Source organism: Pholis gunnellus (genome assembly GCF_910591455.1).
Source record: "Pholis gunnellus genome assembly, chromosome: 19".
Classification (NCBI taxonomy): Eukaryota; Metazoa; Chordata; class Actinopteri; order Perciformes; family Pholidae; genus Pholis; species Pholis gunnellus.
The window spans coordinates 15,505,480-15,520,960 of record NC_136546.1 but is presented as its reverse complement, the minus strand read 5'-3'; the positions used below and the strand labels follow the sequence as shown (position 1 = coordinate 15,520,960).

At 44.2% G+C, this 15,481-nt stretch overlaps 1 protein-coding gene across 1 annotated transcript in view; it reads left to right on the top strand.

The window, feature by feature from the left end:
- The window catches only part of nbas (NBAS subunit of NRZ tethering complex), a gene marked incomplete at both ends in the record, with an annotated part of 132,100 nt that overhangs the window by 36,543 nt on the left and 80,076 nt on the right, over positions 1–15,481 (top strand). Inside the window, 10 exons of the mRNA XM_079180714.1 lie at positions 1,722–1,907; positions 3,274–3,447; positions 3,804–3,937; positions 6,307–6,369; positions 8,246–8,368; positions 8,466–8,568; positions 8,778–8,855; positions 9,002–9,156; positions 12,749–12,861; positions 15,059–15,172. Coding sequence (XP_079036840.1) covers positions 1,722–1,907; positions 3,274–3,447; positions 3,804–3,937; positions 6,307–6,369; positions 8,246–8,368; positions 8,466–8,568; positions 8,778–8,855; positions 9,002–9,156; positions 12,749–12,861; positions 15,059–15,172 — 1,243 coding nt within the window. The remainder of the gene's footprint in view (positions 1–1,721; positions 1,908–3,273; positions 3,448–3,803; positions 3,938–6,306; positions 6,370–8,245; positions 8,369–8,465; positions 8,569–8,777; positions 8,856–9,001; positions 9,157–12,748; positions 12,862–15,058; positions 15,173–15,481) is intronic.

Here is a 15,481-nt window from a genome sequence, read left to right as displayed (position 1 = left end):
AGGGAGGGAGAGGGAACAGGGAGGATCTTTACTCACAGTTAGATCAATAGACTTCTCTCTCTTGTTGTATCTAATTGCTCAGGCCCTGACTCCAGGTGATTTGGGTTCTCTCTCTCTCCCTCAATGCATCTGTGCCTTTTTACAAATGAAGGTGCGCAATTATTTATTCAGCAAGAAATGTGTTGAAATGAACCAAAGATGACAAGGCTGCAGACCGCACGTGTGCATGTGCTCGTGCACAAAGCAAGATGCTGCTCTAACCGCTGTGCTAAAGGGCTTCCCTTCTCTAAAAGGTGGAGAGAAAGCAATCATCACTACAGGGCCCAGCGGCATCTGCTATTGATTGGCCAGCATCCACAGGTGGCCGGCGAATCGATTGGCCGGCCAGAGTATAGGTGGTCGGATATCGACCGGTTGCTTTTCTGGATGGAATTTTATCGACCACAGTAGCAGGAAGCCCAAATCTTCCCCGTTTTATTGTCCAAAGACTAATGATTGGATATTAGCAATGACTAATATTATTTTGTTTCCGATTGGTTGGGATGTTGTTGCTTTTGTTCCCAGTTCAGTGACCTCAGCAACAGTTTTTCAATGACACGGCAGCTTGCTTGAAAGCGTATCTTTATTCACCCGATGCACACGTGACTCTGACCGGGTTAACTGGAATGTAACGAGGCGGGAAGATGGATAGCGACAAGATACAAGCACCTGTAAAATAGAAATACAGTTTTGGAGTTTTATTTCATCATCTTGCAGGACCGCTCTGAAGATAATAGTGAATGGAACATTTGGTCAACAAGGGACCACCAGAGTACAGGGTGGCACACTGCACACATTGAGAGTTAGCTGTTACGGAGCTAGAGATAGGCAAGCGGTCAGTCCACCACTTTGGTCCAGACTGAAAAAGGTGACCAACTATTGGATGAATTGCCATAAAGTTTTGTACAGACGTACATCTTCCCCAGAGGATGAATCCTGCTGACTTTGGTGATCTGACCTTAAATGTCTAGTGTGAAGGATTTGGCGGCATCCAATACTGAAAACCTCTACCGTGTACTCTCAGTAAAACATACTTATTAAAAACATATATTACATTTCTGCCAATAGAGTCCCCTAACTGTTACACACTGTACCTTCTTAAAGTTGACCTTTTTTTTATTTTATCTTAGCGAAATGTCCTTTCTAAATTCGAGCCAGATTTCCAATGTGCCCTGAGGATGAATTACTTTAACGATTCCCGGACCTTTAATCCACCAGTCTTCATATATCAAGTGCAATATCTCTACATCTGTACATTCTGATCCAGACGTTCATGTTCTTCAGCCAACTGGATTTCCAAGCCTTTCTCTGTGTACATTCATGGTCTCTGCGAACTCTTATGATCCCCTTGACTTTTCATCTAGCGCCACAATCACGTCACCATTTCAATTTATCCAGTTAATTGCTTTATCTATCGTATACCAGTTTGCTGAACCGCTAGCGTTGCCGTTGGCTCTTGCTTGTCACATAAAACCACTCAGCGTAACAGTAAGTACATGATAGCGTGGTGTTATCTCCTTAATAGATAACAATAACAATTAATAAGATAAAGCCACCGTATGAGAAAATAAGGATGTAGATGCTGCACACTAACTGTTTACACAGAGCTTTTTTGGTCAAGTTGCTTTTTGCTTCCCCCCCCACTTCTCCCTTATTTTTTTGCATTTCTTTGTCTCGACCAGGTGGACTGCGCCCTGTCGCTGGTGCGTCTGGCGAAGGAGCGTGAGATCCCCGGGCTGGAGCTCCTGTGCGATGACCTGGTCACCATGGAAACACTCGTGTACGAGTCGTCATGTGAATTGAGTTTGACACTTAAAGATTTGCAGCAGCTGAGAGACATCGACAAGCTCCACCTGCTCATGAAAAATGTAAGTGGCCTGATTTACATTTCACATTTTCATTAGAAGGATGATTTTTTTGACGTTGTGTCATAAAAGTAATGATTTGAAGTCTGATTCAATAGTTTTCACCAGGTTAGACATATTGATGTGGGCATAAGAGATAAAGTATAAAATATAAACTGTCCATCTCTACACGACCGAAACAGGATGGTCATGGAGAGGTGTCACTGTCATCATTACGGTCTTTTTGCATTTTCACAATTATTTTAAACACATTTCTTCAAAAGTATTTTCACAGTTTTTACTAAATATTGCTCTTCGTTATATGTGCATTTCCCAACATGCGGCCTCGTCTAGCTCACAGTGTGTGGGTTGTTCATTGTCAGCAAAAAAAGAGAATAAAATAAGAATAATCCATTTCACGTCCCATATTGAAGTAGCTGCAATCCTTTACTGTAGCTTTAAAGAACATGATGTGTACTAAATGAACCTTAAAAAGGCAACAAATCGATAGAAAACGCGCATAATTTGAAAATGTATTTAATAACCATCTCACTGTAAATCAGTTGTTTTAACTTCTGAAGTCCCTGACATTGAACAGTACAAACTCTGCATCCAGCAGCAGCGAGAGAGCCATGAAAACCGGTGTGTAGTAGGTACTACAGTTACAAGTCCCCTTGGAGTACATAATATGAGCTGTCCTCTAAATTGTAGCTAATAACTGCCAGCTTTAGCCTGTGAGGACCACTGCCAGTAGGATCTTCCATACAGGCAGGCAGCCAGCAAATGTTGTTGACTGCGCTAACACATGCTGTTTGACTGGTACTCCCTTTGGGCGCTTGTGTGTGTGTGCGTGACTTTGAGTGTTTACCAAAATCTGCCTAGATTAAATGTCCCGCGTTTGCCTGCGCCTGATGTCTTTCTTTATCAGAGACACGATGCGGCAAAGCAAAATGTTTTTGCGCGTGGGTGTGCAAGTTAGCATTTACCATCAGACTGTTTTTCCTGTGGATTCTCTCTTCTCCGTGTATCCTGAGTCAGAGCTGTCACCAGGTGGGTGCGGGGTCCTGCACGAACCTGACACGCATCTGCATCAAATCACAGCACAGCCCACGTGCTGTAGCGTTTACAGTTCAAGTTCAGGTTTAATTGCATAGCACCGTTTGATGGAAATGCAGTCTTAGGTACTTAAGCGCTGTTCATACATAAATCTACGTATGAACTAGACAATGAAGGAAGAAATACATAACAGGAACTAGCATCGAACTTCTGGCTAACTTTACACTTGTAATATAGTTATAGCTCACTAGTACAAGCGCAACTAACACTGTTGGCTTGAATGTTGATGATAAAGAGGCTCTATTACGTCTATATAATGTCTTTCCGTCAACAGTCCAGCAACGAGCGCTACGTGAAAGACGCCTTCCAGTGGATGGTGCCGTTCCTGCACCGATGTGAGGGGCAGAAAGAGGGCGCTGCTCAGTCTCTGCTCGGAGAGTACCTGGTCAGCCTGGCCCAGCGAGACCTCACCCTGCCCCTCGTCATCTTCCAGCACTCCAAACCTGATGTAAGTATCCCAACGCACACACACACAAACACACACAAGTGTCGAGGGGGGCGTCACACTTGGGTAACCATGACACACACACACACACGCTGCGTCTCTGGCTGTTTGTGCCATGTCAGGGCCAGTGCCGTATCCCTGCGCTATAAATGTTATATTTATGACCCCATAAGGGCACAGCCAAGGACATGTCTCCTGGCTATTAGAAAACATGCACCGCACACACACACACACACAAACAGTCAAAGGGAAGAAAATACTCAAATTGATACAGTGCCCCAGTGTGTATGTTCAGAAAAGCTACAGGGTCGGTCATGCCTCGATACACACATAATGACCTCTCCTCTCCGCTCCTCCAGTGCCAGCAAAAGATCATCGGGGACCCGGACCAGCTGATGGCGGTCGCCCTGGAGTGCATCTACAGCTGCGAGAGAGATGACCAGCTCAGCCTCTGTTATGACATCCTGGAGTGTTTGCCGCAGAGGGGCTACGGGTCAGACACACCGACGCACACTCTCTCATGGAGCCATGCATGTTTACACATCTGCACACACACTCAAAACTGATGTATCTATTGTAAACCATGCTGTGTAACGAAGGTGAAGCAGTCCCCGATTGCCTCACACACAACGATACATCGGTTCAACCCCTCCCACCTCTTTCCTTTCCTTCCACCTTCCCGCCTTTCTCCTAGGACCCATCAATAAAGCTAACTACCACCTGTGTTTCTGCCTCCCTCCCTTTGCACCTTTTCTTTTCCACCTCTTTCATGCTTAACTCTGACTCCAAATAGCGATCAGTTAGCCTAGCTACAGTCTATACAGTATTTCCTACCTCGTACTAGAATTTTCTCCACCCCCCCCTTCCCCCGTACTCTTCTGGAGCACATTTATTTGATATGGCAAGAGGGCCCGTCCTTTAAGTCTCCCACGAGGCTGTGTGAGTATGCGGTGCATTTGAAGGAAAATGAGCGATACAGCAGCGAAAGACTGAAAGGTAGAAAGCCCAAAAGAGAGAATTGTTGAGGAAATGGTCCTGTAGAGTGTCTAAGTACTTTTAATGAATTAAAATGTCTCATTCCTGGATAGATTAGCCCTCCTGTGTGCACCTCAATTGGAAAATTGAATCACTACTTAGGAGTGCTTCGTTCTTGTCTTTACAGCGATACAGCAACCATACTTTTCACCACTAGCGTCTTCTTAGCCCTTTTCAACGGGGCTCACTTTGTGCTGTGCTGCTGGTCTGTGCTGTGCTTTTATGCTTTTCCACTGCACACTCGCAGCAGGGGATAACTGCAATGCAACAAGATATTACGGTTCGGCTTGGGAGCAGGGGCCACTCTCAACCAAGCTGTGTTGTTGTAGTAAACAAGTTTAAGACCAAAGGAGCTTTGGTGTCTTGGTGCTAATTATTTGAACACTAAACATACTTTCCAGTTTTTATACATATGTATTTAGATTTTTTTTTCAAACTCAATGAATACAGTACATTACAAAATCTTTTTATAAATATATATATATTATTTATATGGAAATTGCAGCATCATGTCCTTCCAGAAACAATGTCCCAGTCTAAATAATCCACTGATTTCATCAGAACAACTTTTTACCAAAGAAATAGACCATATGAGACCCATTCTGGTCTGCTTCATGCGCTTTTTTAGAGTTCGGACGGATAAAGAGCTTCTAGGTGACACATTTGGAAGAGGAGGCAGACATGGGAGCAGAGGTGGACGTGCGATACAATCTGAAAGGAGGTGCAATCTGTTTCACTGAACACGTTCATCACAGTTTCGGATGCATCCTGTGTAGTTCAGCCGGTCACTCCACCAAAAAGGCACCAAGATCAAAGTGTTCGGCGCTATTAGGACGTATTCTCTTAAATAAAAAAAATGCAGATTAGCAAGTGAGCGTATTAACTGCTCAAAATATGGTTTTACTGTACAATTATTTGAGTGTATATAATATCCTACATGTTTCTCTCTAAAGCGACACGTTTCATACGAAGCATTTCACTTTGCTAGGCAGGCTTCCTTTCTGCAGTGTTTGGATTAGCAATACTGCCAGCCTCTACTGTATATGCAATGCCTTCAACTTCACATTTCTCCCAGGAGGGATTTCTCTGACTTACTAATCTCCAAAATTGCCGCCCCAGCGTAGAATATTACAGATTTGCTCGGAGAGAAACCATGACTTAGTAGTTTCAACCCAATTTTCTGACTTTATTTTTTTGTGAGACAGTTTAATTAGGTCTGCTCAGAAGAATGTGATGTGCATTCACCCTGAGAGAGTGGGAAATGCGGAAATGGGCAGGGGGATTAGGTGGTGAGGGAGGGAGAGAAATAGAATGAGGGAGAAAGGGATATTAAAACAGGGGAAGAGCGGGAGGTGGAGCAGCAGAAGAGAAATGCGTTGAGAGGTCAAGATGTGTGCCCGTGTGAATACAGAGAGATGGTGTGCTCACAAAAAAAATTACGCACCCACTCGCTCACTGACACACACACACACACACACTTACACACACACACACAGAAGGTTGTTTCATCAGGGTCAGTACTCTAGTGGGGGACAGGCCAGCCTGACCCAGAATCCTCTGCCTCAAGGCAAAGCATCATGGGGTTTTATTTTTAGTGGGGAATCGGTACAACCTCACAGTGGCAGGCCACACACACACCCACCCACACATACAGTACACTGTACTAGTTTAAATACCCACACAGGCATACACTTATAAACTGTGCACACACTTTATTTTGCAAAAGAAATGTTCTACTTTTTACTTTCTCTCTTTTTTTTTTTTGATGACTTGAACACAAAATAACTGGTGCTTTTCTTTGTGCATGTGTGCTTTATCATCCCACAGACCAGACACGGGCGTCACCGCGTCCCTCCACGATCAGGTGGACAGACTTGAGAAGCATCTCAGGTATACGTCAACACACTGGCTCCGTCTTTCAGCCGTCGTCCCCTCTTCCTCATTCGTCTTCTCCCGTCCACCCAGTTCAGCCGGGCCGTGCGGATCAGAGCTTTATTTACAATCATTAGCTAGTTTCAGGAGCCGGAATATTGGGCATTTTCTTGCCTTTTCCGGTTCTCTTAACAGTTTTAATTGAACATCTTTGGGTTCTGGACTCATGGTTGAACAAAACAAGAGTTCGCTCCGGCTCTTGGTCCGTACATCACTGCTGTATCTGTATCTGTTTGCGAAGCATTCAAAGTGTTGCGGAGGAGCCCATCACTTTGTTGATTAGTGCTGCATTGCTTGGGAAATGTTCACTTTGTAGCAATGCTTATTACTTTCCTCCCCTATTATGGGCTTGATGGGAAAACGCCAACAAGGAGAGGAGACATGGATGTGCAGTCAACACACACACACACGCACACACTCGATATCAAAGCACCTCTGTCTGTCTCATGGTATTCAAACAGCCTCAGGCATTTTCTCTGTTACAGGTTAAAATCACCTACACGTCGATCCCTCTCTCTCTTATTCTCTCTCTCTCTCTCTCTCCTCCACCCCTCCCCTTCAGGATGAACTTCCAAACATAGAGAAGTTATGAGGAGGAAGGAAGGAGGATAAGGATGAAGGCAGGAGGAGGGTGGGAGCCTGAAGGGAATGCGAATATAGATGATGAGGATGAGGAGGAGGAAGCAGCAACAGGAAAGCCCGTGTTGGCCTTTGCAGACAAATATCCACACATATTTACACGCAGGCACACACAACCATAGAAAAACGCACCTGGGGGATTCTGGAAAGTGTGTTCATGTATATTTTTTGTGCTGAAGCATTGACACACACACACACACACACACACACACACACACACACACACACACACACACACACACACACACACACACACACACACACACACACACACACACACACACACACACACACACACACACACACACACACACACACACACACACACACACACACACACACACACACACACACACACACACACACACACACACTCTTACCCAGATGAATCAGGCAGTAAATGCGAAGTGTCTGCTCATTGAGCGCCTCCAGAATAAAAGCTGTTTTCGGCTGCTGCCACTACCACTTGCTGGCACATTAATATGTGCACAGGGAACATGCAGACACTCCCCCACACACGTTCACACTCGAGCGAACACACACACACACACACACACACACACACACACGCATGTTAATATCAAGGCTTGTTGTCTCGCTCTATCTTTTGCTCACGTACCCACACAGTCACCTGTTTACTATGGTAATGAGTTGCAGCAGAGAGCGAACATCTGTAGCAGCCCGACCCTGTTGAGACTGGGGGGTGCCATGCTAATCCCACACCAACACACACACATGCACACACTCTCTCCCTTGGTCATATGTTACTGCCAGCATTCAAATGCCCCTAGACAAACACCCGCTTACAAAGAGGTGCTGTCTTGTTTGCTTGCAGTTCATCATGTTGCTCTTCAGTCTTCTAATCTGCACCGGGGCTTGCACATGACTGTCTGCTGCCAAAATAATGAACAGCTTAGAGCGTACACATCTTCTATCTTTCTCATCTGTACTCTCCCTTCAATTTGTCATCAAATATTTTTTTACCCCGGTTTCTTCTGGCATTTCCTACCGTGATACCTGCCGCTGCCAATCATCCCGTCTTCTGCTTCCACTGAGAGAACGTGTCGATTAATGTGACTCGTTTTTGTCTGATTTTATTGCACGTTTTCCCTAGTTTCGAAGATGATGTTAGTGGTTGCCTGCTCTTGTGACATCAGCGACTATAAATGCGCGTCTCTGTGCTTATACGTCTTAGTGTGGTGGAGGTTCTGGAGAAACACGGTCTGCAGAAGCCCATTTCATATGTGAGGAACAGCCAGAACAGTGAAGAGGAAGCGCACCAGCTGATGGTCAAACTGTGCCGCCACACTGGTCGCAAGTATGGACTTGGAAAGACTCAACACAAGACACTTTAAAATCACAAATGTCTGTCAAGGTGCCTTGACCATACCTAACATTTACATGCATGTGTCCAGAATTCCTCCAGTGAGTGAGACGGTGTGGAGAGGTCTAATGCAGGACCTGCTTGACATGCAGCAGAACGTCTACACCTGTCTAAAACCGGAGACATGTCACCAGGTACAAACTGAATTGCTTTGTAAAAAGAGCGAAAGCTGTATTTTACGGTGACAAAGTGCACATTTCGCTCCTGGAATGACACTTTGGTCCATAATTGACACGTTGAGCGGTGTGTTTCCGCCAGAACCACTGAATTGAGACTTCTACTGTGCTCCATTAAACGTCATCTCTCCCTGCATAATACCCCCTCTCCTCCCTGACTGCTGCAGGTCTTTGTTGAGTCCCTGCTGTGTTCCAGCCGTGTGGAGAACGTACGCCTGGCAGGGCAGCTCATGCACTGCTCCAAGGTATATTAAACATGACTCGCAACTCCACTTCACTTTCACACTGCACATTCTGTGTCTTTATATATATATTTAAATATATTAAACCACCCGTAATGAATTCTAATGCTGCTTTCATTGATCTCTAAATGTTCTATTCATGTTTCCAGGTCAGCCAGGATGTTCCTGTCAGTTTGTCTTTCCGGGGTAAAGGTTACGCTCTGAAGGTGGCCTACGACAACAGCCTGGAATTAGTGTTGGCTGCTGCTAGAGAGTACTTCAACTCATCCACAACGCTGACAGACCCCTGCATGGGCCTGGCCAGGTGAGGGGGAACATGACGAGTTTTTCTACTTATGAGGACCGGTTTGATTTAGATTTAGAGCTTAACTTCACACACATTTAGTTTGTAATGTCTTAAGAAGGGGAAGTTAATTTAATTTCGAACCAACTTTGTGTTTCTATGCTATCTGAGATGTTGACCTCGCTTGTTGTTGATGTCGGAGAAACATCATTTTTTTCCTGTTCTTTTTTTTGTGCTTGCACGGCGGACTGGGAAAAAACAATAGCGGCTGCTTTTATTTCATTTCTTATTGGATGTTGCGTAAAGTTTATAAATACCGTTTTTGAGTGGTAGTGCATTTATGTCAGTTGCTGGTTTCAGATCTCAGAGGGGGGGCTCGCTGGGTGCCAAACCTTACCGTCTGCTCCTAGTGGGGAAGTGGGACAGTAATTGGGTCGTCATTCATTTATAGTAACTCAGGCAGAGGCCCCCCTCCACACATTTGGACATCATCATCCATTGTAGCAGTCCCACTGGGTGTGCGCGTGAATCTGTGTGTGTTTTGCTGCTTGTGAATTTGAGACATGAGACAGAACGTAGCGTCTGAACTTGTGCATGTCGCTCTAAAATTAATAGTCTCTACAGACTGGCTGCCTGTGTCCGTTAGACTAAAATAACTGCTCCACAGACACACATTTTTATCCTGTGTACTAAATACCAAAGACACACACACACATGTTTGGACAGGTACACAAACCACACCTGCCAGTGTCCTGAAAGGATGCGGTCAGTTGCACCAGGCGAGAGTTTACTCAAGGACAAAAAAAAGATCCCTCTTAAAATAAGATGGGAAACTCCTCCAACTACAAAGGTGATCCTGTAGTATCACTCAGGACAGACAGAAGAGAGGCACACTCACGCAGAGATGCTCACATGCACTCGGGCAAAGAAAGAAGTACAAACACAGTATCAACAAGTCCTTAAAAATCTGGGAAAATAAGGTTTCATATATCGTTTCAGGCTGCACGAATCAATATTTCTACAAGAATAAGGGATCAAAGGATTTGGCAGACAAAGTTAGCAACTAGTGGGTGAACACAGCGAAACGTTTAGTGGCTAAAGAGCCGGATATCGTCCTCAAGAGTTGGTGGAGACCAAAAACGGAGCTAAAAGGAGAGTCAATATTTGACTTTCATCCAACTCTAAATGAATGCTAATGTTGTTCTGTGTCTGCTGAATGTATAATATGTTGCTGCAAAAACAGCAATATGTTACTGTTTTTGTGTACAGCTGCTTTCGCTGACCCTCGCGTTCTCTCAATTTGATTCCTGAAATATATTATTGCTCTTTCCAATAACCTCAAATAGTAGTTTTATTCTGGTACTTTTTCAGTTGATCCCAGGAAGGTTGACCTCCATGCAACACGTCGTTATCAGAACTGGATAAGGTCAATGCAACGCGCAAGCAAACATGTTTTATTTTCATCATTCATATTTGTTTCAACTTAGCTTTTAGCCTCTAAATCTTTGTTGTTTAAACTTCAGCCCCAGAGTCAATGACTTTCACTTGTATTCTAGATGTATGTGAAAGTCAAAATGTCTTGGGTATTCAAGAAAAAATGGAAAGATGTCCAGTGATTAATTTGGTTGCAGGTTGTCTCTCTTATATTAGAGAAAAACGTGAGAGCTGGAGCGTCAGTCCGCTGCTGCTCGATGTGCTGGTCCACACAGTTTGGTGGTCTCGGCTGTGGTGTTCCATTGATAACTGCTACACAAATGTTAACCGGTGTTCTCGCGTGTGTCTGTCGAACAGGAAGTAGTTATCTGCAAATTTCAGAATACATGCCGCAAAGCACAATCATCACTCTTGAAACCAAAATAGAATTTTTAATTTTTTTCCCCCACCATCGTCTCTTCTAAGGCGGTCTCCGCACACAAACAACCACACACACAGGCCTGCAGACACTTCACAGCATGAGTACATAATCAACATGGCCTCTTTCTGTCTCTCATTCGCCCATACACAGCCATGCTTTTTTTCCTGCTCTCGTTTGCCAGGACAAACCTCTTGTTCCTGGCAAGAACACCAGCCATGCTCAAAGAGTGGGAAGCTGCTGAGTGTTTTGCCGAGTGTGTGCATGTGTGTGTGTGTGTGTGTGTGCGTACTCTAATCTGTGAACAATATCGATTCAACCTGTTTTGAAGATGTGTGTTCGGGATTGCTTTGATTACGCTGATAGGGATCCTGAGATGCCTCTTCGTCTGTGTTCGGTGTCTTTGTTCAAACACTGCGAGCGTTAAAGGAAACTGGTGTTCCTTTGTCGAATACACACTCCAAGGACAAGCTTCCTCCTCTGTACTTAACTGACACTGACGTCAGAGCTCCTTTCTAAGCTCTTGTGTTATGTGGGATTTATTTTTTTGTAAATTAATCATTCCAGTTTTTTTTTGATTTTCTCTCTCAAGCTTTGCAGTATTTTGCTTTTGCTGTATAATTGCTTGATGAAAAACCAAAAAATGAGAACATGTTCTCGCATCTCAAGCCGGCACCACACACACACACACACACACACACTCAGTGTACTGGTACATATGCTAAGTGATGTGCTACGTAATCCTATTAAAGGTAATGAGTGTGGATTGGTTTAGAAGAGTAAAACTCTGTTTGTAGATCCGTCAAATGAGTCTAGACTTTGTAAATAAATCCATTGGAGCAGTCTCACCATGTTTCTGATTACGATGTTGAAACTTCACAAACTTCAGATTTAATAAGCTTTTTTTTTTTGCTACAACTTTGAAAGTGTAAAAGTTATTTATTTATTTTCTTTCATTTAGTTTCAGTTTTCAGTGTTTTGGTTTTTCAGAAATGTTTACTTTTAGTTTCTATGTATTTTTAGTTTTACAGGAGTTTGTTGGGGTTTGGTATAATGACATACAAAATACATTCTTTAGTTGGATCTCCAGTAGCTGCCACTAAGGTAGCGGATACTGGGGTACATAGTTCTACTGTTAATGTGTTTTTAGGAGTCTTGCCTTACTGGGTGCTCCAGTGATCATCATGGGTAACTCCTCTTTACATCAAAGGTCTCTACTGCATCTGCTCTGGGGTTTTTTTGTTTCACTAGATAACCTGCTAGCCTGCCTGTTAGTGTGACTCTGTTAATCTCTCACATAATTTATTTTTGAGTACCAACAACTTGGTTGTTCGCTATAACTGAAGTTCCTAAAGAAACTCATTAGATTGCTCTACTGTGAGCCATGAGAGACGACGATGCATTCGCTCTGCCTCACACTGAACGGACCGAGCAGTGTCAGCCTTGCAGCTTCATTCGGAGATATTTGGAGCGTAGACAGATTTTTTTGGCTGCACCCGACCAGACTGCTGAGCAGTAATCAAGGTCAGATAACACTAGTAAACAAAGGGGATATAATGCGTTAATTAGGAGCTGGGAGGCAGATTTGTTACCTTCGGACTGAGCTTTCAGCCTTTGAGTGGTATCAATCGTCGAACTTCTGCTTTAAACTTACCACACTGTCCTGCATACGAGTCTGAATTTCAGGATCCTGCGAGGTCATCTGGTTGGCACAGATTCATACAGCTGATTGGTAGTCATGTGTCCCTGTTTCTTCGCCAGGTCGTGTCTCCAGCTGATCACAGACTGTCCTCCGACCATCCAGGAGGAGCTGGACCTCATCAGCGCCCTCGGCCAACTGGAAGACTTCAGCGCCAGCATCCTGCCCCTGCAAGGTACCGCACAAGTGTTGTCTATGCAGTATCTATATTCATTCAAGTGCTGTTTGTTGAAAGTCAGGCATGAAGAGGATGTAAGGACGCCGTCCCCCACCGCCCTCACCCACGTACCATCCAACCTGTCTCTCTCCCTGCTGTCAGTCCCTTCCTCCCTCTATATATCACTTCTTCTTGCCACTGTATCTAAATATACGGTTATTTATGGATCAACTCTTGTGCAAACAACATCTGCCTGATGGCCTAATTAGGATTAAAGTGCTCGGTCTCGTCGTGTGCGCTCTCTCCTACGCTCACATACGTCATTTTTTATATTTGCGCTCCATCTGTAAACCTGACCAATCAGTATTCACCTCATCGCTCTTCATTTCTCTCTTTTCTGGCGCCACATAAGTTCCCTATCGCAGCAGTTTCCAGGCATGGCTCCCTGTTAAAGGAAACTGTGGAGCCAGAATGATTCCAGCTTGGCTCCTCATCGCCTCACCTCTGAACCGAGGTGTTGTTTGCCTCCGAGGCCTGCGCTGTCTTCCCCCTTTTGCCCTCATCAAACTGAGCTGCCAGCATAAAACCACTGTGACAGAGAGAACCGTAAACCGCCAGCTCTCTCGCTCTCTCCTGCTTTCTCCCCTTTTCTCTCTTTCTGCGTCACGCATTCCTTGGTTTTTGTTTCTTTCTCCCCACTCCCTGCTGTCTGCTTGCATTATTTTGTCACCGCCCACTCATCCTTACCTGAGAGACTAAGTGAGAACAGGAGGGAGTTTAGGAAGAAAGTACAGTACGAGAAGGAAAACTGCGACAAAGGACAGAAACATAGAAAGAAAAAGAGGTGCTGTAAAGCTCTCCAATTACTAACTGTTTGTGTTGTATGGGTTTTGTGTCAGTGACCAGCTCCATGGCTCTGTATTGCCTGCAGTGCCCTCATGCAGTTTTATGGACTGACTCAAAGACACACAATACACACAAAACTACACGTTGTATTTATTTTTCTCTCAAGTAAAAGCCTTATCCCTTGAAGTTTGCTCACTCACAGATTAACATGCACCGGTATAAAGTGAAAGCATAGGTAATCCATTTTGGGCTGTCTCCTGCAGCACCCAAACATCGCCTCAGGCGATGCTTCTTACGCAACACCCTCCCCAGAATTCCCTCTGGGCCTCGCCCAAAGTGATGCCGAGCCATAAAGATCCTCAGCAGGGTGCAGGGAAAGCTCAGAGGCCTGTGGAGGCACCAAACAAGCTATTTCTCAGGTTTTCAGAAACAAAAAACATGAAAATGGATTTTTGGTAGTTGTTGTATCTTGAATTCAAATTATGAAAAAGTTTAAAAGTTCACTACAATCCTGTTGAACTGATTATGCACCACGTTAACGGACAAATCAAATGCAAATCTTCCTGCAGTAGTTTATAACATGTCTATATGTTTGGACTCATATAGACACAGTGGAGTTTAAACAAAGTCATGGACGCCACAGTTATACAACAAATGCTGGTACTTTTTACAGGATAACAGGAATCAAGGGACTGTGGTTGACAAGATATTTATTGTGTCAAATTATTTAACAAAGTACTCTGATATTTGCTTCAAAGTAGAACCGGACCACTGTATCGCCAGGGAGATTATACAATATCTGCAATCTTGCCTATCATAGATATATTGGCAGACATCGTGATACATTTATAGGCAAAAAGAAATTGCCGTAAATGATTGTTTTCTTGTACGGGATTCAACCGTGATATGTTTTTTGTTGTGTATATACTTTTGTTAATATCCTCCAGGGCTGCAACTAACAATTATTTTCATCCTCATTTAATCTAATGATTGTTTTCTTGAGTAATTGGTCTATAAAATGTCAGCAAATAGCAAAAAATGACAAAGTTCCTCTGAGTCCAAGGTCTCGTCTGTGACGGCATTTCTCTTCCATCGTGTGATCGTGCAAACAAACGAACAAAAAAAGAAAAAAAAGAAACCACAACAACAACACTCATCATCATCATTACCAGCCAGTTTATCATTAGGCTGGGGGATTTACTCGATACAGCATTTTATAATTTTGCAGACATCACGACAGCAGCTGCATCTATCATTTGCAACGACATTGTTTGTATCGTCAGCTGCAACTTTTCCCAGATTGAATACACTAATTAGCTAAATATGTCTTGCACCCCTCCCCCCTCTGCCTTCCTTCTCTCCCTCCCAGTGCGCCTGCGATCGGACCGGCTGTCTCTCGTAGAAGAATGCATCGCCCACTGCTCCACGGCTTACAAGCAGTCCAATACTCTGCTGAATCTGGCCTTGCTTCTCAGAGTGGCAGGTACCTACAGACGCGCACACACACACACATGTACCACTAATCACATCATCTTTCATCGGGCGTATGAGGGAAACGTTCCAGGAACGTTCACTGATTTAGGCTCTTTCTCTGGTGGCAGTGTCATGATGAAGCTCATGAGATTAAGTGAGAAAGGACCGCCCACGCGAGGCACTGAGACGTACCCCAGCATGCGTGGGTACTTTCAGCGAGCACACTGACAGCTCTCACACTAGAGGGAAATTCAGCTTCATGAGCGGCGTTACAGCTTGCAAGCAAAAATCCATACTTAAACACACCCTCGCTAAAGGA